Source organism: Eptatretus burgeri, chromosome 4 (assembly GCF_056783735.1).
Source record: "Eptatretus burgeri isolate ZD-2024b chromosome 4, Ebu_testis_v1, whole genome shotgun sequence".
In the NCBI taxonomy this organism is placed as follows: Eukaryota; Metazoa; Chordata; class Myxini; order Myxiniformes; family Myxinidae; genus Eptatretus; species Eptatretus burgeri.
In genome coordinates this window covers 103852209-103874952 of record NC_140964.1, presented here as the reverse complement: position 1 = coordinate 103874952, position 22744 = coordinate 103852209, and the positions used below count along the sequence as shown (strand labels likewise).

Genomic DNA, 22744 nt, shown 5'->3' with positions numbered 1-22744 from the left:
AACTTACTATACATGTTGAGAAAAATAAAGCGTATTAAAGTTAGAACTCGACAATGTCGTCATCATCCTCATCATTGTCACATGGAGTGTTTGTGCAGCCAGAGCCCCTGCAGTTTCCACAAGCTGGAGTGCACTCAATGTTGTGCTTCTTGCATGTGCATCTCATGGTGCTACATTCAGCCTGGCAGTTGCACCTAATGACACATAACATCTTTTCAGGAGCTGGAGCTATTGATGTCTGAAGTGGCACAAAAACCTCGTCACACTTCTGCCAACCCCAGTCTGTGGAAGAAGTATGCAAGTCTGACGTCTTGAAACCAATCAAAGACCACCTTCAGAAGCATGCCGAGTCTGCAAAGATATCTTCTAGAACTTCAGCGCTCTGGGGTTCAGTATATGGACATGCTAGACATTGTACGCATTGTACCTCTGGGCAGAGCGCACTGGGAACTGGGCACTACATCTTCAGGCCATCCAGGAAATGCTGCCTTACCTGGCAGCCTCGGGCCACAACCTGTATGCCAAATCTGCGAGGGTGTATCTGCAGCAGATGCCCAACCTCAAAACTCAATATCCCAATGTCCAACAACGTTTTGATGAGGGGTTCCATGTGGTTCGACAAAGTGATCGCCTGTGGGCAGGTCTTTCATCTGACCTGACCATCGAACAAGTTCTGATGAGAAGTTTGAAGACCAGCGGGGGGCTCACACGAGGGCGAGGAATGACAGAGCAACAACGGCTGGTATGGCTACTATCAATGCCTGCCTGTGCAGAAATAAACCAGGCAATGCAGGAGCTCACAGGTGTGAACTACAACACTGGAGAGCAGAAGAAGGACATGACCAAGGCAAGACAATCTCATGACTGGAAGGACACACTATCAGCTCTTCAGTATTTACAGGAACGGAATCCATTCAGTCATGATCCACGTCTGAGGAACATTGCATCTGGAGTTCATGCACACCCCACCGTCAACATCGATTTCTAGTGCGGTTATAATATAATATAATTAATAGGCTACTGCTCAACGATTTAAATCATAACCACACTAGAAATCGAAGTGTCAACATCACCGTCATCCTGAAGAAAAAAAACCAAAAAAAAACCAGGAAGTCTGGAACACTGACGCTAACCATTACCTTGATGTGTTTCGACTTATGAGTAACTTACAAGTAACGTGTGTGGACATGTGTTAACGATCGCGTAACGTGCCTACAACACATTACTCATAGGTTAGAAATAAGTTTCGGGTACGCTAAACATTACCTCGACGCGTTTCGACTTACGAGTAACTTACAAGTAACGTATGTCAACGATTGCATAACGTGCCTACAACTTATGGCCAGCGTAGCGGAACATGCGAGTCATACGCTGGCATAAGTCGTAAAATTTCAAGCATGCTAAAATTTGAGGACAACCGCAAAGTACAACGATGAAAGCCAGCGTACTAAGACGTATGGCAGTGTTTTTCAGCGTGCTCTCAATGTTTCCAAAACTTACCCATAACGTATTCGACGTGTGCCAGCGTTTTAGACAAATTTTTCAAAAATCGGCATAAGCTGGCTAAAACGTCAAGGTGTGACTGGGCCTTTATGCCCATCAAAAAACCAAGATGGCAGCCATTTCAGAGAACATGCCTGCAGCAACAGCAAACCAAAGAAAATGCATCTTAATTGATGGCCATGCTCTCATCAAGAAACGAGGTAAACCAAGGTAGTGTACAACTTTCAACAAGTATGCTGAAAAATTCATCCAGGCTGTAGTACATCACTTTGACATGACAACAAAACGAGTCTATATGTTATTTGCTGGGTATTTAGAATATTCCATCAAATAACCAACTCGGCAAACAAAATCAAGGAAGGCATGATGACTCATTCACAGAACGTTTAGTGATGGATCAGCTACGCTTCTTCCTGTATGGGATAACTTCCTCGCCTGAGGAACCAACAAAACTGATCTTGCACAATTTCTACCACAGACAATTCTGGTGTTAGATGGGTCCCTCTCCACAAAGACAGGAGGAGTTCTACACCTGACATGCAATTATGAAGAAGCAGACACCAGACTCAGCCTACATTGTAATGATGCTGATGAAGAATGGGCCACACAAGTCGTTTGTCAGAACAAGATGTCCTGTTGCTTCTGTTGCACTTTTTTAGAAATGGCACGAATACAGAAATCTTCATGACGAGTCATGTATCCTGTATGCATTTACAAACAAGGAGTATCCTGTTTGAACACTAGCACAAGGCCAACTAGTTCTGGTGTTGCAAAACATCTTGGGATTCCATGTTCTTCCTGGTAGTGATACCACTTCATAGTTTGCTGGGAAGGGGAATACAACTTGTTGGAAATTATTCATGCAACACACACGATCACGGTCCCATCTCAATGGATAATTGAACATGTCAGACATCGAGCAATTTGTGTGCCTGCTGACTGGTGCACCAGATCCAACAGGAGGAGATAATATGGCAAGGTATAACCTTTTTGTGAAAGGTAAAAAGGTGCATGAATCCCTCACTGCTAGCTACAATGGATGCATTAGAATTGCATACCAAAAGAGCAAACTTTAAAACTTCCATGTGTTCATACAAGCACTGATCCAGCCAAAGACCACTCAGGATGAATGCCATTTCGTGGGGCAGATAACAGCAATTTTTGAGAGGAATCGTGCAAATCGTGAGAGGAATTTTGAGAGGTTACAACTCCAGTTGCAACCTTTCTTACAGGAACACTTGGTCAGTTCCTGACAGCTGGCTGCAATAGAGGGTAGTGTTGTCCAACATATCTGCCACGTCTCTCCTTTCTGTGTCCATCCCCATTCAGCGGGACTGCTCGTGTCTGGACTGGAGATGTTTGCCTGGCCCCAGATAATCCCAGCCTGATAGGCCGCACGCTTTACATGTTCTCCGAGGGCTTGGATGCTGGCTGAGATTGGTGAATGTTTCAGAAACATGATCAAAGACGTTCCAAATCTGCCATGCAGTTTTGTTCCCTTTACCGCGGAAGGCAGACACGACGTCACGCGCTACGTCAGTTCTTGCGCTACGACATCTCCTACACTCAGTTTGGCAAGGAGTTTTCTATCACTGAGTGTTTTTGCACATTTGTATATTCTCTTATTCAATTTCATTGTCATTGCTTCTTTAAGCTCACCCCCTTGGGTTTCACAAAGAAAACATTCTTGTGTTTTAGCTTCTTGGACCTTCCGTGGGATCTTACTTCTACTGCCCTCATCACGAGCACCTGCAGGGATTGATCTTTTTTCAGCTCTGTGTAACTTTGTGTTGTTAAATAGACGCCTGCAACTCTGATGATATCATGCCTTGTTTTGTCTCAAGATTTCCTCTATCCCACCACCTTCGTCAAGTCTTGCAGGGTCCAGCTTGAATGGTAATGCATCGAGTGAGTGAAACAGAGAAATATTCCTTGCCAAGTTCATATACCCATCATCTTCTCTTTTGACAGGATTGGCCTGGGGGGACTTTAGATCTTCTTTAACCTCCTGACATAGGCAACACTTGGTCCAGACAGTGTTCCATGATTTACCAGTAGAACTCACGTCCATGGCCAGTATGACGTTCAGGGTTGAGGGTTTATCCTTTTACCACCATGTACATGTATAATGGACACTTTCCTGTATGGGATACAACTAGGTTTATGCATCTGCCCTACACCGAGTCCGATCGTTCATCCAGTGTCATAAGTCCCGTGCGATCTGTACACCATCCAGATAACTAAAACCCCGTTATCCTTGGCGCGGCTCTCCTGCGGTGGCACGTCCTGTCGATTCAGGTGGGCTGCCTAACTGATCCGGGGTTGATTAGGCAACATTTGGGACACAAGTAAGTTGTTGCAGTATGAAGCCAACAATGATGCCAACATACAATTCCAACTTAGCTGACACTGAACCCCATGCTGAGTTTCACAGCAGTGATGTCACCAATGTGCCTTGGTAGTGCCCGACAATCACTCCTTCAAGAAATTCTTACTTGGCGATGAACTGGAAATGTTGAATAAAGGACTGGTAAGTGGAATGGATTCAATCAATCAGCAGATCTGTTTCATCAACTTCGTGCACTTCGAAAATTTGGAGCTAGATGTACTCCATCACACGCAGAGAGCTTCTGTGTGCTACCCTCATCCAGTTAGCCTGCGAGCCAACGCGGTTTACCAGGGTATGGCCGTTGCCGTGCACTAGCAACTTCTTGGAGCCATAGATGAGAGTTGCAGGGTAATAAGATCCAGAGATGCCAACTTTTGGAAATCCGAATTAGGGAGGATTTGCAACCGACACCAAATAATGTGCGCGAAGCGCACATCTCGAGCGCGGAGCGCTCGACCCTTGCGGCGGGGCCCAGGGCCCGCCTTAGGGCCCTGGAAGCTCTGGGGTTCTAGACGCTCTCTAGTGCCCTCTGAGCCCTATTTTGGAGCATTTAACATGTTAAGAATTCCCACTTTTTGAACAAAAAAAGGGGAAAATTGTGCACTTTTTAATGTTACATGTATGTTAATATTAGTAAGTTAGGGGACAATCAAAGATTAACAAAAAGCACAAAAGAAGCAATATTTTTCTTACCTTACTGGCTGGTACTACTGCTGCTTGCTTTTTCCATGGCAGCTTTGCTGAGTGACAGCTGTGTGGCTCTTTTAGCCCTTCTGATTATGTCTTTGCTGTATTCTCTCTGGTAGCAAGGGGTGCTATGAGCTAGTTTTTCAATTAAGAGAGCTTCCAGGGTTTTGACACTCAAATTGGGACGAAATTCAGTATGATTCTTCCGTACAAGACTGAGTGCCCGCTCACATGATGCGTTCGAATGAGGAATGACCAAGATTCCCTTCATCACTTTGCTCAAATTAGGATACTTCTTGGCACCAGTGCAGGGATCTGTGAGCTGTGAAATCCGATGCCACTGCTCATCCACTCTCACTGTCTCAGTAGCAATTGTAGCTATGGAGGCGTCTGCCTGGTAGTGAGCGAATTCACTCTCAAGACTGTCTATGTCACTATCACCGCCACTGAACAGACAGGGGAATTTCTTGATGAAAAACTCCACACAGTCAAACCCCACTTCTTGGTGTAGCTTAACATCCAGCATCTGAGCATGCTTGGCTAATTCATCATCTAGCGGCCAGGTTTTGAAGATGTAATTGCAGGCTTTCACATAATATGAGCGAACTGCACTGAAGAAACCTTGGATGTTTGACTCACTCAGAGTGAAGGTGGATTTCTTGAGACTCCTTTGTTCCCTTATATACAGTTTGGCATCGTTCCCAATCATGAGGTCCTCATCATTCTTCTGATGATTTCTGTCAGAGAAGGGTACATTTACCAGAGCAACCGATGACACCGACGGTTTCAAAAACCGTACGAAGATATCTTCCAGAAGACCATTCAATTCTCCGTGCTGGAGATGAATACAGGGTTCGTCTCTTTGGAGCAGAAGATTCCCCTTCTCAAAAAGCTTGTTAGCATATCGAAGGAAGAAACAATAGAGTTTTGTTTGTGGAGACAAGAACATCCTGTTGACACGTTTTTCTCTAGATTCCTGCACAGTGTTTGAGGAAGATGCGCTTTTAGTTGTAGAACTCGTAGTACACTTAGCCGCAGGGCGATCACACTTGCGTTTACTGCCAGCAGAAGAGGTCAGACTCGTAGTACCAGATCCAATTTTACGTTTGAGGAGAGAGCTTGAGGTAGGTGCAGCCAAGGAAGAAGACCTCTGATTCGAAGGTTTTGCTGAGCTTCTATCAAGTGATTTGGCAAAAGCAGAACTTAACTTGGGTCCTTCTTTGCCTGTAGATGGGACTATCACAGTCTTTCTCGACTCTGAAGGGATCTGCTTTGTAGATGAACGTGATGAAGGGCCGGTGATGCTACCTGCTCTCAGCATTGGTTTTGGTGCTGTCCCTGCTGTCTTCTTCGCAGCAGATACTGCAGTGGTAGTGGTGAATGCTGCTCCACTAGTGCTTGATCCTGCAGTGCCAGTACTGGCAGTAGATACAGTGCCGTCCTTCTTGCTCGTTGTTAGAGTCTTGGCTACAGTTGGTTGCATTTTTCTTCGTACTTCTTCTTTGAAGAAGAGGCGAAGTGGCTCCCACTGTTCAATCAGCCTGTCTAGGCACTGACCAAGGGACAGCCACCTTGTTGCGACATGCTTCAGAATCATGTGTCGGGGCATCACAGAGTTCTTGCAGTGCTTTCACTCCTTTGACGCGTTTACTACTTTTGTCCAAGTAGTAGTAAATATCGATGAGAAAGTCATCTAATTCAATGGGTAAGGCCTGAGCCGCCTTCTTGGCCGTATTGTGCATCATATGGCAAGGGCATCCCATGATGTAGCACTCTGGATTTTGTTTGTGGATATAAGCAGCGACTCCTTTGTGCTTGCCCACCATGACAGAGGCATTATCAGCACAAAAGGAAACGCAATTTCCCCACGGAATTTTCCTGTCACTGAACTCATGATCAAGCAGTTTGAAAATGTTTTCTCCAGTGGAATCTTGTTTGCACGCAGGCAAACTTAGCAAACCTTGCTTCACAATCCCAGCACTGTTGTCATAGTACGAAATCAGGACAGGATATAGCTGGGCCTCACCACTGTCATTGCTACCGTCTGTAGCTAGGCTAAATGGAGCTAGTCTAGCAATATCGGCAATAGATGAAGCAGTAACATTTGACAACTCACCAATTATTGCTGAAGTTTTTGTTCTTGCACATCCATACTTTGAAGCAACTTTTGAATCTGGAAACATCTTTTGAAATAGAGGTCCAGCATGATCTGAGACTGATATGGGCAAGTTATGTTCCACAATAAATCCACTAAAGAGAAGTTCCGCTCGGGTAACATCCTCTTCCTCGCTTGTCCCTTGTTTGGTGAAATAATTCAGAAGTGTACCGGTACTCGTGCTCGAAGATCTCTCCTTTGCAATGTCTGTGTGCCGTTTGCTTCCAACATGCTTCCGAATATCATCGCGACCTCCGTGCTCAACTGAAATATCAACGCTGCATACTGTACAATACGCATGATGAATTCCTCTTTCAGACTTTCGAATACACGGGTATTGGAGACTGTATTCGGTCTTGTACTTCTGAGACCATTTCTTGGTCTTCGTAAGCTTCTTTTCTGCCATTTCGTAATCAACATCGAGGGCTTGAAGCATCGGTAACTTCGAAGTCGATGTTCCACAGCTGCAGCGCGACTCGTAGAACTCTAGCGGCTGTTAAACACCGCACGGTGGTCGCGACCGCCGGGCTGGTACGGGGCCCAGCTGCATGCAGTGAGCGTATCGCATGCATATACACTGTGCATACATACCGCATGCACTGTATTGCACACATACCGCATGCACTAAATCTCAGTGCATGATCGCATAAGCGAGATCCAGACCCAATGTTTCGCTGCTCCTCATTTGAATTTGCAATTTTTTTACGTACAATTTGGTAGCAGCGAACGTTATGGAGTTACCACATGCTATACGTAGCAGACGATGCTTTTCATTCAATTCTCATACTAGTACATTCTGATTAGTGAACAGTGCAAAAATATCAAAATTTCGGGAGGATAAGGATAGTGATCGTAAGGGCGGGAGTTTGGGTGAATTTTCGGAAGCCTCCCGATGAAATCGGGAGGGTTGGCATCTGTGAAGATCATGTGACCACTTTAGGTAACCGGTTATTATTAGACGGAGGACCCTAAATCTCATGGTGGAGTTATTGGAGTTCACAGACGATTAGCGACCCGCCACGTCACGGAGTTATCAGTGTGCAACGCCTGCGATTCCGGAGAGTCTTCCCGAGGTAGCTTCCGCCCCCCCCCCCCCATGGTCTTCTTGCCCCGACCCTGGGTACACAACAATAGGATGAAATCGGCTTTGCATAAAAAGTAGGAATTTGTATTTTTTTTCCAACGAATTTACCACTGTAAATAAATAATCATCTAACTTTTTGCAAATCTTAAAGGTTGCCCATACCAGGATGAAATGTGAAATGTGAAATGTCATGTTTGCATATCACATTCAATCGTTCATCCATTCATAAAATATTTGCCAAATTTGGTCATTCAAGTTTTCTCTTCTTATCTGGTTTCACATGTACATATTGTTGTGGATCTCGCCCACCCGGCGTGCGGGCGACCGACTTTTGTGAATTTGCGGCCGCAGGCGCCCACAGACCGTGGCAATCCAGTCGCAGCTTTTCGGATCAATGCCGAAATCCAGCTACGGGTGTGTTTTTAACCACACCACAACCTTGTCAATGCTCTGCCCACACGCTACAGGGTCGATCGCCGAATTGTCGATTTACCTAATTATTCGTGCAGATAGACTACCGAGAAGTTGTACCTCAACGGGACCTGCTCAGAAACGAGCCGCTTTAAGCAGATCTTTCCGTCTGCGATTGCCGAGCGGTTTATTATCGCCAAGCCCCGTTGGACCCGATTATCTTATCGGTGTTAAAAATCAGCTATTTATTCCGAATGCAATTATGGCAGTTCAATGGAGGAAGGGACGCAACGAGCAGGTGAATATTCAAACAATGGGGGTATTTATTTTACACGCATGCAGTCAATGAAGCAATGGGGGAGGGGATGGGGACAGGACACGAGCAAAAAGACCTACAGCCATTCTTTACTCAGTATGTACATGCACTTATAACAATCATACTTAAAGAACAAGGTGCCACAGACTTCCATGCAAAAACCCCAGAAAAGAAAAGGGAGAACTGGGCCCGTAAGCCTTTAATGTTTCTCAGAGCTTGGAAGACCGAAGGAGCTCCGCGAGGCCATGCAGGTTACCTGCCACCCTCGTGGTGACTCACTGGGCCCTGGTTCGGCGACCCTCGGTGTCTCTGCCAGCACTCCACTGGACTCCACCAGTGCCTTCAACGGCGCCTCCAACGGCGATCCGGCTGGCAACTCCTCTCTGGCTTCTACTTGACCAACTCCTCTGTCCAATTCCACTCACTCCGGACTCCACCACTCAACTCTGGCGCTCTCCACATGACTCGCCAAGGAGACCAAGGAGAGAGATTCTCTCATCAGCTCGCCAACCGCCCACTCTTTCTCGGCGTTCCAACGCGACCCTTTATCGCCCCGGGGTGTTCGCCCCTCCCTTCTCAGCGCGTGGGGGAAAATTCCCGGAGAGATCTCGGGTTTTCATACGTTTAGTAACCGTCACTTCTGTTTACCCGTTCTGAGGGATATCGGGGCGGGAGTTGTCGAGTTGTTCTCTCTTCGGAGTATTGGCTTATTCTTAACCGTTGCTTTCGTTTGTAGAGGAGGGCTGGTGTGTTGTGGAGATTGACGAGGTTGTTGAGATGTCGTTGTTGCAGTGTGGTTGGTGCTGTGGTGGGGATGGCGTGGTTGTTGAGATGTCATTGTGGTGGTAGAGGTGGCATGAGTGTAGTGGTGTCGTTGAAGAGATGCTGTCTGTTTGAAAGAGATGTTGGCGGTTGTGGAGAAGGTGCTGAGGAGATGTTGTTTAAAATAAAGATAGAAAATAATAATACTACCTCAAGATTCACAGCCCGGTACACGAAAAATGCCCTTTCGACATTGGTGGGGAAATCTAATCTGGACACACACTTATCGACATAACTGATCGGGGAACCTGAATGGCGTTCTGTGAATTTCCACAAATGTAACACTACCCCCTCCCCTTTTTACAGACTCGTCCCGAGTCGTCAAATTTTCGTCTGCCTTCCTGTGTAAGTTCTCCCCTAGTATGATTTACCTTCGGATCCCTGAGTGCGACATTTGGTGTATCCGTGTCCCAAACATAAATAACCTACAGGTTGTGCAACCAACTAAACAAGCTCACTCGTACAGACGACAACTATAATTGCCGGCGCTACGACAAACATGCAGGGGGAGCAAAACTCATTTACAATTTTATCCTTAACTTAACCTTATACATTTTACACTAAACCATGGCCCAGGACTGATGGGCTGTGGGAAAAAGGGCATGGCAAAGTTATTCAGTATTTCAGGGTGAGCGCTCCACAGCTGAAGGTCGGATGTCTTTGGGGCCTGTTCAAAAGACCCCGTTGTCTGTCACAGAACCTTTTCATGTCTTCAGCTCCTGGAGGCAACTTACCCCAACCTGGCATGCCATATGCCATCCCACAGGCCATTTTTGAAGCAGGGAGCCAGGCTGCCCAAATGCAGTCTCTGGCTCATGAAACAAATGCAGGTATGAACACAAACGGTGCACGGGATACACCAATGCAGTCCCCGTGTGCGGCTGCCTGCAGGGTAGTCCCTGCAGAGAAGGCGGGCTCGGACCAACCCTACTGTCTCCCTCCCAACCTATCGCCTTTGCCTCTCTCTGTCCATACCCACTCCCTAAGTTTTCAAAAAAATCCAACCAATTTATTCCCATCTTGTTTTTTCATTTTTCCCCTTTTTAATTCGTCTCCCTAACCCCCTTTATCGTCTCTGTCCGGCTAACCCACCATGTCACCGAGCCTACTCCCAACCCCTATGTTCCCTTCCTGGAGGGGAATAAAGGAGAGCTAATGTCCTGTCTCGTGGCCCAAATTAAGCCTCAGAGTGACCTCCTCAGATCTCAGCGCTCTAACCCAAAGTGGGTCCAGCGGCCCACAGCGAGAGCGAAGGGATGGATGGTGCGGAGGGGTACACTTCCCTATCTACTCTAATATTCATTAGTTTTTAACTACCCTGGGGCTTTCCAAAAGCGCCTGTCGCTTAAACTATTGGTTCTACCAATCAAGATTCCCGTCGCCTGTGTTGGTGTCCTCACAGATTTGGGCCTTGCACTCAAATTTTCCCTCGTGCCCTCGCACGGTCTCATGGCTGGGCCGCATGGCTCACTTGGCAGGAACTACCCTCTGCCGATTCTCCAACTATGGCCCCCCTGGCCCTGCGACTGTCTCCGAGCCTACCAGCTCCCTGAAACCTGGGGAGTGCCCTCCATGGCTACTCCCCCTCGATGCTCACGTGGCAGGCTGGCGCCACGGGCCCCTTTCCCCAGGTGCCCGTGCCCACGACACTGCCCACGTGGCTATTGGCGCTATGAGCCCCGCATCATGTGGGCCCACCCATGCCCACTACACTATCCCGGACCCTATTGGACCCTTGGCCTACCGCGGCCGACTAGCCCGGTGCCCGGTGTACCCACTAAGCGATACTCACCGTTCGCAGCCACGCTACCAGCCCGTCAACAGGACTCCTGCACCCCTCCAAACGGGTTTCGAGCCTACATTCGCACCAACAGCAAAACGACCTCCATTTTTGTCAATTGGACTAACCCACTAACTACCATTACTCTGACCCCAGGGTCCCTTGGGTGGGAATCACTCCTCCCCCCAATCACTCATCGCACCATGCGTACCGCATTCACTCCATACACTCAGGCCCGCTGGCCCTCACTCACTCATTGTGTTTCCTTTCAATTCTCTTCTCTCACATCGCTGAACACTGCCATTCTTCTTACTAAATCCCTCAACGAACTCGTGCTCCCAACTCATCCCTTTAACTAGTAGCACGTCCCCACTACACACTCACAGTCTGTCTCTGTCCTCAAATCCAAAAATCCATTTCCCATCCTAAATCTAAACTGAGGTTCCCACTAACTAACCATTCCACGGGCCCCATGAGGACTTGTCCCTACCGCATGAAGCCGGTCTAACTAACTCTGACCCATCCCCCTAACTAGTTGTGGTCCTGTGCCCGAAGCAAGGGGGTTTCCTACCCCCTGCCTAGGAATCATGCTCACCCGAAGTGGCGAGGCTTGCTTTGTTTTTTTCGTTTTCTTTTAACGAGCACCAGCGCAGCAATTCGTAAACCGCGCTCTTTTCCGTGACGTCATGGCAGCTGTTCGCGCTTCGCGCACCTCGTCCCTTCTCGGACGGTAACATCCGGCAGGGATTCCCTTCTGCCGGATTCCAACCATACGTGCAGCCACGACGTCACCCTGCGCCTCCCAAGCAAGCCTCACATTTCGAGGGGTTCCCCACACGAGCACATGTGCTCTGCTCGTCCGTAACCCGCGCCGCGGAATCCCCGATGAAGTCATCCACACCCCGAAACTGTGCGATTTCTCGCGCAAGCAGGGGTACGCGTAATGCATCGTGGAGACCGCTTCGCGCGCTCTGCGAACAGAACACGCGGCGCAGGCCACACGGAGCTTTACATACACGCTCGCCTGGAGAACCCATCCGATCCAAATTCATCTATCCAGCATAGCTTCTGTCCGTCCGCGGGATCGGCTTGCATCCACCGCGTGCGTTTCCGGACTGGATTTCACTCGCTCAGGCGCGCACGCGGCGGCCTTGTGCGAAGCACAGCACGGACCCCGCGCGCGCTGCCGTGCAAATCCGACACGGTCACCAAAATAGCTACGGCCGCTACACGGCCCTTGTCCCTCGTTTGGCGCCGTCTTCGTCGCCATTCAACACACGCACTCCCGCGTGCCATGACGCTTACACACCTCGACATGACACTTTCACTCGGACACGCAGTCGCGTGTTCTCGCATACCAACCGTCATCTCCCTTTCATACCGCAACCTCACACACACGGTTTCTCTCACACACGGCCTTTCACCCACGCGATGCGTACGTTTCAGCACACATTTCGAAACCACACACACCGGGACAATTGCACTGGGGATTCGCACGACCACAAGCGCTCCCGGGGCGTCCATACCCCCCAAGCTCCGCGTACACCCGTTCACAGCACTCGCCCCCCCCCCCCAACTCGCAAAGCTCGGCCAGACCTGTGGTGTCCGAGGTGCAGTGGAACATGAGAAGCAAGAGTGTTAGCAGCAACTCCACTTCATTCCGCGTTCTGATGTACATTCCTGCCACCCCTAGCGGGCGAGTCATGATATACGAAAACCCAATCACGTGATACAGCACACTCCTCCCCTCGTAAAATGACAAGTCAAATGATGAAAGGACAACGATAACATGACCAACCGAAACCAATCAACACTCGAAATCCTCCAAGTACTGCGGCCGCATCCTGACCCGCCTCGGGCGGGCAGCGACGCCAGACGGCCCAGGCTCAGACGCCTCCCGGCACGGTCGAGGTGACACCCTCGCCGGACTCGCCCCATCCGCAATAACAACCGCCCCCGGCCGACGTCCTCGGGCAGGACTGAATCAGGTGAAGACCCCGCGGGCGTCGGCACGTCCGGCCGTGGCGATACAACGTCTGGTCGGCGACATTGCAGGTGGGGAACCCACATCGCTCGGCACGGGGGGGGGGGGCGGTGACACTGAACAGCAATCATGCATTTGGTCCACGTGCTGCTTCCACACCTCCCCACTATCAGTGTGCACCATGCAATTCGCCGGCCCCAGTACCACAGAGACCACAGCTGGCAACCATTTGGAACCGTGGAAATAATCGCGCACCATTACCCGCTCCCACATCAAAACCGCGCAGCAGCGTCGGGCGCGACGCCGCCCCACTCACAGACCCTCCAGGTCGCAGCAAATCCAGTCTGGACCGCAATGCCCGTCCATAGAGAAGAATGGCAGGAGAATCACCCGTGACAGGATGAATCGCGTTCCTGTAATGGAGCAAAATGACATCGCCCACCGTCTGCACACGTGCAACACCCCCCCCCCCTGCGCAAAGCCCATTTCAACATCTTAACAAACGACTCAGCCTGCCCATTCGTCGCAGGATGATACGGTGCGGACCTTAGATGTCGAATACCATTTAGACGCATAAACTCATCAAATACACCTGCGATGAACTGCGGACCGTTATCAGAGACCAGGATCTCAGGTAATCCTTTATTCGCAAAGATCGTCCGCAGTTTCTCTACTGTAATGTTTGCTGATGTATGCTGCATTACTACAACCTCCGGCCATTTAGAGAATGCATCGATCACAATCAAAAACATTTTGCCATTAACCGGCCCCGCAAAATCCACATGGACCCTCTTCCAGGGCCTGTCTGGGGTCGGCCATAGTCCCGAGGCTCGACGCAGGTTATCAGCATCTGTTTGACACGTGGTGCAACGCTTAACCAACTGCTCAATGTCTTTGTCCAACCCCAGCCACTACAACAGGCTACGAACAAGACTCTTGGTCTTCACGACGCCAAGGTGACTGACATGCAGTTCTTCCAAACACCGCTGCCTGAACTTCGGCGGAATCACCGATCCTCATTCCCCACATAACGCACCGTTGGACCAACGACAGCTCCGATGCGCGCGACACGAAAGGCTGAAATGCCGGTGTCGAAGGTAGATCGCTCCAATCCAGTGCACGGGCGAGCACTGGATCATGAGCCGATTCCACCGCGACCTGTTTGGTCATGATCGGCCCGCTTTGGTCCTGGCCCAGCGCGAACACATCGACCTGGTCGGCCGACTCAGACGCAGCTGGACCCTCCGCGCACGGCAAGCGCGAGAGTCCGTCGCAGTTAGCATGCTTCTCGGTGCTTCGGAACTGAATATCATAATCGTAAGCAGCAAGAAACAGACACCACCGCTGTATTCGCGCGGCCGCTACCACCGGTACCCCGCGTTCGGGTCTCAGGATGAATTGAAGCGGTTTGTGATCCGTCTGCAAAGTGGAATGCTGCCCCAGCAGGTATTGATGAAACCTCCGCACACCCCAGACGAGGCTGAGAGCCTCGCGCTCGATCTGGGCATATTCCCGCTCTGCTGCGGAGATGGTCCAGGATGCAAAACAAACAGGCAGCTCGGAACCATCGTCCATCCTGTGGGAGAGCACTGCCCCGATGTCATATGCAGATCTGTCGCATGCCAATAAGAGCGGACGCGCAGGCTCGTAGTGCACGAGGACCGTATCCTCTGTGAGCAGCCGCTTGACGCGGTCGAACGACGCCGGGTGTGCAGGCCCCCAGGCCCAGCGCTCGTCCTTCCTGAGCAACCACGTTAACGGCGCAAGCTGTGGGCTCAGCCAGCGCACGAACCTTTGGTAATACTGGGCCATACCAATGAACAAGTGCAGCTGCGTCTTGTTGCTAGGTGGTGGCATGTGCTGAATCGCCTCCACCTTCCGAGGGCCTTTCAACAGCCCCTCCGGCGTGATGATGTGCCCGAGGTATTCCAAGCGCTGCTTGAAGAACGCGCACTTGTCCCTGTTCAAGCGCAGGCCGCACGCTTCTGGCTTTGTCAGCACTTGGGCAATGTTTGCAAGGTGCTCGTCCGCCGTTTTCCCCGCAATGAGCACATCGTCCAGGTAGATCTGAGCGGGCAGGCCAATGCAAACCTGATCCATGTCTTTCTGCCACAGGGCTGGGGCCGAAGCAATCCCAAAACAGAGTCGGGTATATCGATGGAGCCCTTGACATGTGTTGATTGTCAAAAGCTCGCTACTCCCGGGATCCATCGCCAGGTGAAAATATGCATCACGCAGGTCTAGCTTCGTGAAGTATCGACTCCCCGCCAATCGTGCATATATTTCATCGATTGACAGCAGTGGATATCGCTGAGCCCCGGGTTAACCGTGGACTTGAAGTCCCTGCACAATCGGACGTCTCCATTCTGTTTCAGCACCGTGACGACCGGGGTGGCCCAATCTGAGTACGACACCCGATCGATCACTCCACAGGCCTCCAGCCTATCCAGTTCACCCTTGACCTTGTCCTGCAGGGCATACGGCACCGGTCGTGGTTTACAAAAACGAGGAACCACCCCCTCCTTCAGGAAGAGCTTTGCCTGCACGCCCTTGAGTTTCCCAAGGTCGTCGCAAAACAAACCTTGATGTCTTTGAAGAATCTTTTCCAACTGATCCTCCCATCGGCTCGGCACGGGTTGCACAAGGTGAACGGCGGTCCAGTCTCGCCTGATGCGGGACAGCCAGTCTTGGCCGAGGAGAGACGGTCCCCTCCCCCGCACGACGTACAACGGAAGCGCGAGACCTGGCCTTGGTACCGCACAGACACGTCTGCCATCCCGACTGGCGTTATCTTCTCGCGGGTGTACGTGAACAGCGTGAGGTTTGACCTGATAAGCTTCAGGCCGTTGAGTCTACGCGCGGTCTGCTCGCCTATGATCGACACAGCCGCTCCCGTATCAACCTGAAATGTGATCGGCGTTTTGTTCACTTCGATTTCCACCGTCATCGGGCGCGCCGCCGCAGGGCCAATTGAAAACAGGCTCAACAACGGATGCCGGTTCCGCCCCGGGTCGCCGAGGTCGCCTCGCACATCGCCGTCCATGACCTTAACGGTGGCCGACGCCCCATGGCACACACGCTTCAGATGACCCACCTTGTGTCAATGTAAACACAAGGTGCCTTTATACGGGCACACACGGCACAGGTGTCGACCTCTGCATCCCAAACACGTCTGGGGGGGTCACCTCGTTGCTCGTGCGGCCGCGTCCAGCCCGCACCGAAGGTCGTGGGTGAGTCCTGGGGCACTCACGACCTCGCGTGGGCCTCCGGGCCATCCGGCATGCTGTGGCCGGTGATGGCCCGATCATCTCCGTGAATCTGCTCGACAGCTGTAGCAGTGCCGACCGCCGAGTCAAATGCAATGTCTTCACCCTTCAGCCATAGAACCGCCGAAACCATCTTCGCATCTTGTAAACCAGCAATAAAATGATCTCTGAGCCGAGCTGGACGCTCCTCCACCATGAACTTGCATGCCACGGAAGAATGCTTCACTCGCACCACGAAATCAGCGACGCGCTCCTCCGCACCTTTCGAGAGGCGATCGAACTGATATCGAGCGAGCTGTAATGACTTCTCCGGCACCATGTGTGCTTTCATCTTCTGCACAATGTCCTGAAACGACAGCCCGTCATCACGGGGCTTGTCCGGCGCCACCAAATCACTCAGTGGTCGATAATGTTCTGTCGATAGCGAGGCGAGCAAGATCGACTTCTGTTTGCTCTCGTCAACCACATCATTCGCGTGGAAATAGCATCCCAATTGTTCTGAAAACAATTCGAAGTCGTCTCCGCCGAAAACGGGCACCTGTCCGTGCGCCGTGAATCGTCAATCAACCTTCCTCGTCAGCCAACTGTGGTGCCCGAGGTGCAGTGAAACATGAGAAGCAAGAGTTTTAAGGCCCAGTCACACCTTGACGTTTTAGCCAGCTTATGCTGATTTTTGGAAAATTTGTGTAAAACGCTGGTACACGTCAAATACGTTATGGGTACGTTTTGTATATGTTAAGACCACGCTGAAAAACACTGCCATAAGTGGTAGTACGCTGGCTTTAAACGTTGAACTTTTGGGTTTTCATCAAATTTTTCATGCTTGAAATTTTACGACGTATGCCGGCGTACGACTCGCACGTTCCGCTATGCTGGCCATATTAGTTGTAGGCACGTTATGCGATCATTGACACACGTTACTCATAAGTCGAAACACGTGGAGGTAATGTTTAGCATACCCGAAACTTATTTCTAACCTCTGAGTAACGTTTTGTAAGCACACTACAAGAACGTTGTTCACACTTTGCAACACGTTACTTGAAAGTACTACTACTACCAACATCGACATCACTAAATTCTCTCAAACTACTACTACTACTACTAACATCGACATCATAAAATTCTCTCGAACGACTACTACTACTACTTCTACTACCAACATCGACATCACTAAATTCTCTCCAACTACTACTACTACTAATAATAACATCGACATCACTAAATTCTCTCCAACTACTACTGATACTACTACTGCTACTACTACTACTACTACTACTACTACTAACATCAACATCACTAAATTCTCTCGAACTACGACTACTACCAACATCGACATCACTAAATTCTCCGGTACTGCTACAACTACTACTACTACTAACATTGACATCACTAAACTCTCTTGAACTACTACTACTACTAATAACATCGACATCACTAAATTCTCTCGAACTACTACTACTACTGCTACTGCCACTGCTAGTGACATTGACATCTACTCAACATGGAGTCTGGAACACTGACGGGTTCCTCTTGTGAAGCCCATTTGTATATACCAATTACCCTAAACGCTGCCAATACGCCATTATACGGTAGCTGTAAGTTAGAAACACGTTCAGTAAGTTCTGTGGTCGTCCGGAAGACGTCAATCAAATTCGTGTACATACGCCAATGTGCGTTTGAGATACGTTAAACATAGGTTCAAAGCACGCTACTCATAGGTTCAAAACATGCTACTAATAGGTTCAAAGCACGTTACTCGTAGGTTAAAAATTAAGTTTCGGGTATGCTAAACATGACCTCGACGCGTTTCGACTTATGAGTAACTTACAAGTAACGTGTGGCCGACGTGTATAAACGATTGTGGAGCTTGCCGAGAAATTATGCCAGCATATGCGGAACTTGTGAGCCATACGTCGAGTACGTCGTAAAATTTTCAACATGCTTGAAATTTCACGACGTACTACGTAATATGCCAGCATACTTCATTGTTTTTCATCGTGCTGCTAACGTATACATCTTCCGCTTCCGCTGAATCAACACCAGGTGGGCTTGACTCAGCCAATCATCCTTCCGTGTACTGGAAGCAAATGGTCACATCGGCACAGTTCCAGACCTGCAAATGCAGTGTGGTCGTCTTCATCCTGATGAAGCAGCACTCATATGGGAGGAAGGAAAGGAGCGTGCGAATATCTCTCGGCAATCTTGCAAGGCCAAACGTGTGTAACAACTCACACGATATTGGATTCCGGTACGTTTCGGCTTTTAAGATACTTTTTCCTTTTTACCCGTTGTTTCATCTATCTATAATTCCAGCAATCTCTATGCGTCTGTCTGCAACCGCGGTTTCTCGACAACCACTGGTTCGATCTCATTGAAACTTGCCAGGTATATTGCTGGGGCCCTGTGGATGTGCCTTTTCAAGGTTTGATATTGTTGCGAATTCGCGCCCGCCGGCGTGCGAACGGCCACGTGACTCGAATCGCGGCACGTCGCCCACCGGACGGACAATTCTGTCGTGACCCTCTCGGACTAACGCCGGGAGCTAGTACCGGGTGGGCCTTTCGGCCTCACCACGATCGTGCCAATCGGCCCCCCGCGTGGGATAGGGTTGTTCGCCGAATTCGACCTACCTAAGTACCCACGCGGAGGGTAGACCGGGCGATCGCACCTCGCCGCAGGTCGACTCCGGACACGAGCCACTTAAGCGACCCGTTCCGTACTATCGGGATAACCGAGCGGTGTTATCGTCGGCCTCCACGGTTCCGATTAATTATCGGGCGTATTAAGCCCACTACCAACCCTTTACGTGAAGCAAGATGGAGATTCAATTAAAGAAAAGACGAAGCGAAACGGGAAAAACAGTTCAACATAATGCACATTTATTCCGCAGCACGCGGAGAGCACACATATACAATTAAACAGAATGCACCTACAGCAATTGCAACAAAAGAAACACAACAATGCAGATCTACAACCGACTACGCGTGCACACGGCAACACTTACACAGTTTTACTTTACAGACGGCGCCAACAACACATTTACTCAAAAGCAAAAGAAAAGGGCCACCCTCAAATACAACGGGGCAGACGGGGCCTGTGGGCCAATATTTGCGCGGGACCTGAAAGAGCGGTCAGGTCCGCGAGACCGGGTGGATCCTACCCGTGTCTTTGTGATGAGCCGCAAATGTGGCGGCGCTGCAGTGCCCCGACTTCGTGCTCCTTCGCGGGTTTCGTTGGCACTGCTTGGAGTGGGGTGGGAACGGGGCCCCCTTTTCGCACTATCTCAACGCGGGGGAAAAGGGGGGGAATTGTTGATGCTCTGGGGAAAGACTATAGCTGGCTTGCTTGGGTCCCGCGACGAGAGATTCCACCGCGACCTCGTCGCCGACCGCCGTCTTCCTTGCCTCGGACCCGAGCTACTCGGTCTCTTCCCCCATTCTCCTCAGCCCACTGCAGCAAACCACCTGTACGCCCTCGCTTCCCAACTCCACTCCCCGCTCCTCTAAGGCCGACTCTGGGCTCAAACCGACTCGACCGCGCTCCAGGCTCCAGGCTTCCTCTCTCTGCAGCTCCCCGACAGACTCTGAACCCCGACAGACTGCTAGCTCCACTCGGCTCTCCGACCTCTCCAGACTGACTCTTTTCTTAAATTCCCCCCGCGCTCGGCGCTTTATAGGCTGGCAGGAGAACCCATATGCAAATTTCTGGATCAGAACGAGCTCGGAGGTGGAGCCACGCTCGCCCATTGGACCGAGGAAAAGGGGCGTGAGTCTCCCCTAATCCTCAAATTTGCATATCTCGATTCTACACAGACGCGCCTGGAGGCGGGGCCAAACCACCCCGCGCTTGCTGATTGGACGGATCAGAAGTGGGCGTGTAGCATTCCTGATCCGAATTCTCCTCGGAAAGGCCGCATTTTGCACTCGCGGCTCAGCGCGCGTCCCGTACGAGGCCAGGACAGCCTGACGCTCGGTGCTCACAAGTGGTGCGGGAATGGCGGTAGGAGAGGTGAAGGTGTTGGAGGGTTTAAGGTGGTGGTTTATGGCCATGGTGCCGTTTTGAATGGCGGTGATGCGATGTTTGCGGGAGCGAGTTGTGAAGGTAAAGATCGTGGCTGTTGGCGTTGTTGTGAAGTGGAGTTGTGGTTGGTGGTTGTTGTGTGATGGCGGTTGAGACGTGGTTGGTTCAAAATAAAGATAGAACAGAAAAACGGCTATCTCAAAGGGTCGCAGCCCGAATGAATCACATTTATTCCCTCTAAACAACGGGTTTGGGGCTAACTACACATGTACTTACAGAGATATCTCACCTACAGGACCCAAATGGTGGTTTGCGAATTCCCTCAACGGCAACAATATTAATCGGACAAGTGGTTCCCAAGTTATGGCCATTTATTTAGCAAAACAATGACAGGACATGGTGCTATGATGTCACAATTCATTTTTTTTCTTTCTTTTTTTGCACGTACGGCCACGCGAGAGTGAAGGAATGCCTGTGTGGTTGTTGTTTCTGGCACGCTGTTTGAATATATACTGTATATTTTTTTTTTGCACGTACGGGCACGCGAGAGTGAAGGAACGGCATGTGTGGTTGTTGTTTCTGGCTCGCGGTTTGAATATATACTGTATATTTTTTTGCACGTACGTGCACACGAGAGTGAAGGAACGGCCTGTGTGGTTGTTGTCTCTGGCTCGCGGTTTGAATATATACTGTATATATTTTTTTTTGCACGTTCGGGCAGGCGAGAGTGAAGGAACGGCCTGTGTGGTTGTTGTTTCTGGCTCGCGGTTTGAATTTGTTTTTGTTTTTTTTGCACGTACGGGCACGCGAGAGCGAAGGAACGGCCTGTGTGGTTGTTGTTTCTGGCTCGCGGTTTGAATTTGTTTTTGTTTTTTTGCACGTTCGGGCACGCGAGAGTGAAGGAACGGCCTGTGTGGTTGTTGTTTCTGGCTCGCGGTTTGAATTTGTTTTTGTTTTTTTGCACGTACGGGCACGCGAGAGTGAAGGAACGGCCTGTGTGGTTGTTGTTTCTGGCTCGCGGTTTGAATTTGTTTTTGTTTTTTTGCACGTTCGGGCATGCGAGAGTGAAGGAACGGCCTGTGTGGTTGTTTCTGGCTCGCGGTTTGAATGTTTTTAATTTTTTTGCACGTTCGGGCATGCGAGAGTGAAGGAACAGCCTGTGTGGTTGTTGTTTCTGGCTCGCGGTTTTAATTTGTTTTTTTGCACGTACGGCCACGCGAGAGTGAAGGAACGGCCTGTGTGGTTGTTGTTTCTGGCTCGCGGTTTGAATTTGTTTTTGTTCTTTTGCACGTACGGCCACGCGAGAGTGAAGGAACGGCCTGTGTGGTTGTTGTTTCTGGCTCGCGGTTTTAATTTGTTTTTTTGCACGTACGGCCACGCACTCGTGAAAAAAAACCAAAACAAACATCAACGACAAACGAACCCACCTTGGCCTTAGTTACAGCCTCCTGTGAACCAAGTAAACGTAACCATATCGGGAGATGAGGCGGACCGCCTTGTTGTTCCACCACAACTCGATACACGGCGTGTACCCTGGTCATGAGAGCGTCGAGTCGGGCCTCGAAACGTCGAGGAACGGTGAACTCCACTTCGATGAAATCCATGTTACGTCGGACCGATTCCCTTTCAACTTTCCACACTAATCCTGTTTCGCTTCCATAAACGGACAAACGGGAACGAGCTCGACGAGTGAAAGCGTATATTTTATTTTTTTTTAATTTTTATTTTTTTTGCTTTAATTCGTTCCCCTCATATTAAGTTATCTCAACGCAAATCTTTCTTTACTCATTTGCCTCTATCGATAAAACAATCCCTCGAACATAACTTCGAATACGAGGCCACGTAAATGGAGCACAGAGGTAACGTTTCTGAGGTTATACACCGCCCGCTTTACTAGTTACCAATAAAGGTCATCGATATGTAAACATTAACTATTCAACGAGACCGTAATAAACGAAATACCGAACAAATAAAGAAAGTATGTTTGTTTGTTTTTATACTCGTATGTGCATAGATGAAGCTGAAAAAGGGGGCGTGGTTCAGAAACGAAGCCGCAGGAGACGTTGCTATGGAAACGCCGAAGGGGGCGTGGTCAAGGAGTTACGGATTGTGACAAACATTTATAAAAGTTTGACGTGCACTTCAGGAAGTTATTTTTAAACGAGTTCGTTCGTTCGAATTGTTGCGACAAATGGAGTCGGCGGGCGAATGGGGGATGTGGGCAAACGAACAGGCTTTGGCAGCCGCAGTGAGTAAGTTTGTGTTTCGCCTTTTCTTGCGTTATTTTGTGGTCGTGGTGCGATATTGTTGGCCCGTGTTACAATGTG

General features: G+C 49.8%; 2 protein-coding genes across 8 annotated transcripts in view; one reads left to right on the top strand and one right to left on the bottom strand.

Moving 5' to 3' along the window:
* Positions 1-22154, bottom strand: part of LOC147028807 (NEDD4-binding protein 1-like) — a 96963-nt gene extending 74809 nt beyond the window's left edge. For 2 of the 4 annotated variants that reach the window (XM_085879530.1, XM_085879531.1), the window contains exon 1: positions 21845-22151. In XM_085879530.1, the coding sequence (XP_085735656.1) occupies positions 21845-22021 (177 nt within the window). In that variant the 5' untranslated portion in view covers positions 22022-22151. Of the gene's footprint in view, positions 1-21844 lie in introns of all 4 variants that reach the window. The other 2 variants (XM_085879533.1, XM_085879532.1) reach the window with 2 other exon arrangements.
* A 313-nt stretch (positions 22155-22467) lies between these two features.
* The window catches only part of LOC147028806 (cytochrome b-245 light chain-like), a 35602-nt gene continuing 35325 nt past the window's right edge, over positions 22468-22744 (top strand). For 2 of the 4 annotated variants that reach the window (XM_085879536.1, XM_085879534.1), the window contains exon 1: positions 22468-22669. In XM_085879536.1, the coding sequence (XP_085735662.1) occupies positions 22609-22669 (61 nt within the window). In that variant the 5' untranslated portion in view covers positions 22468-22608. The remainder of the gene's footprint in view (positions 22670-22744) is intronic. The other 2 variants (XM_085879537.1, XM_085879535.1) reach the window with 2 other exon arrangements.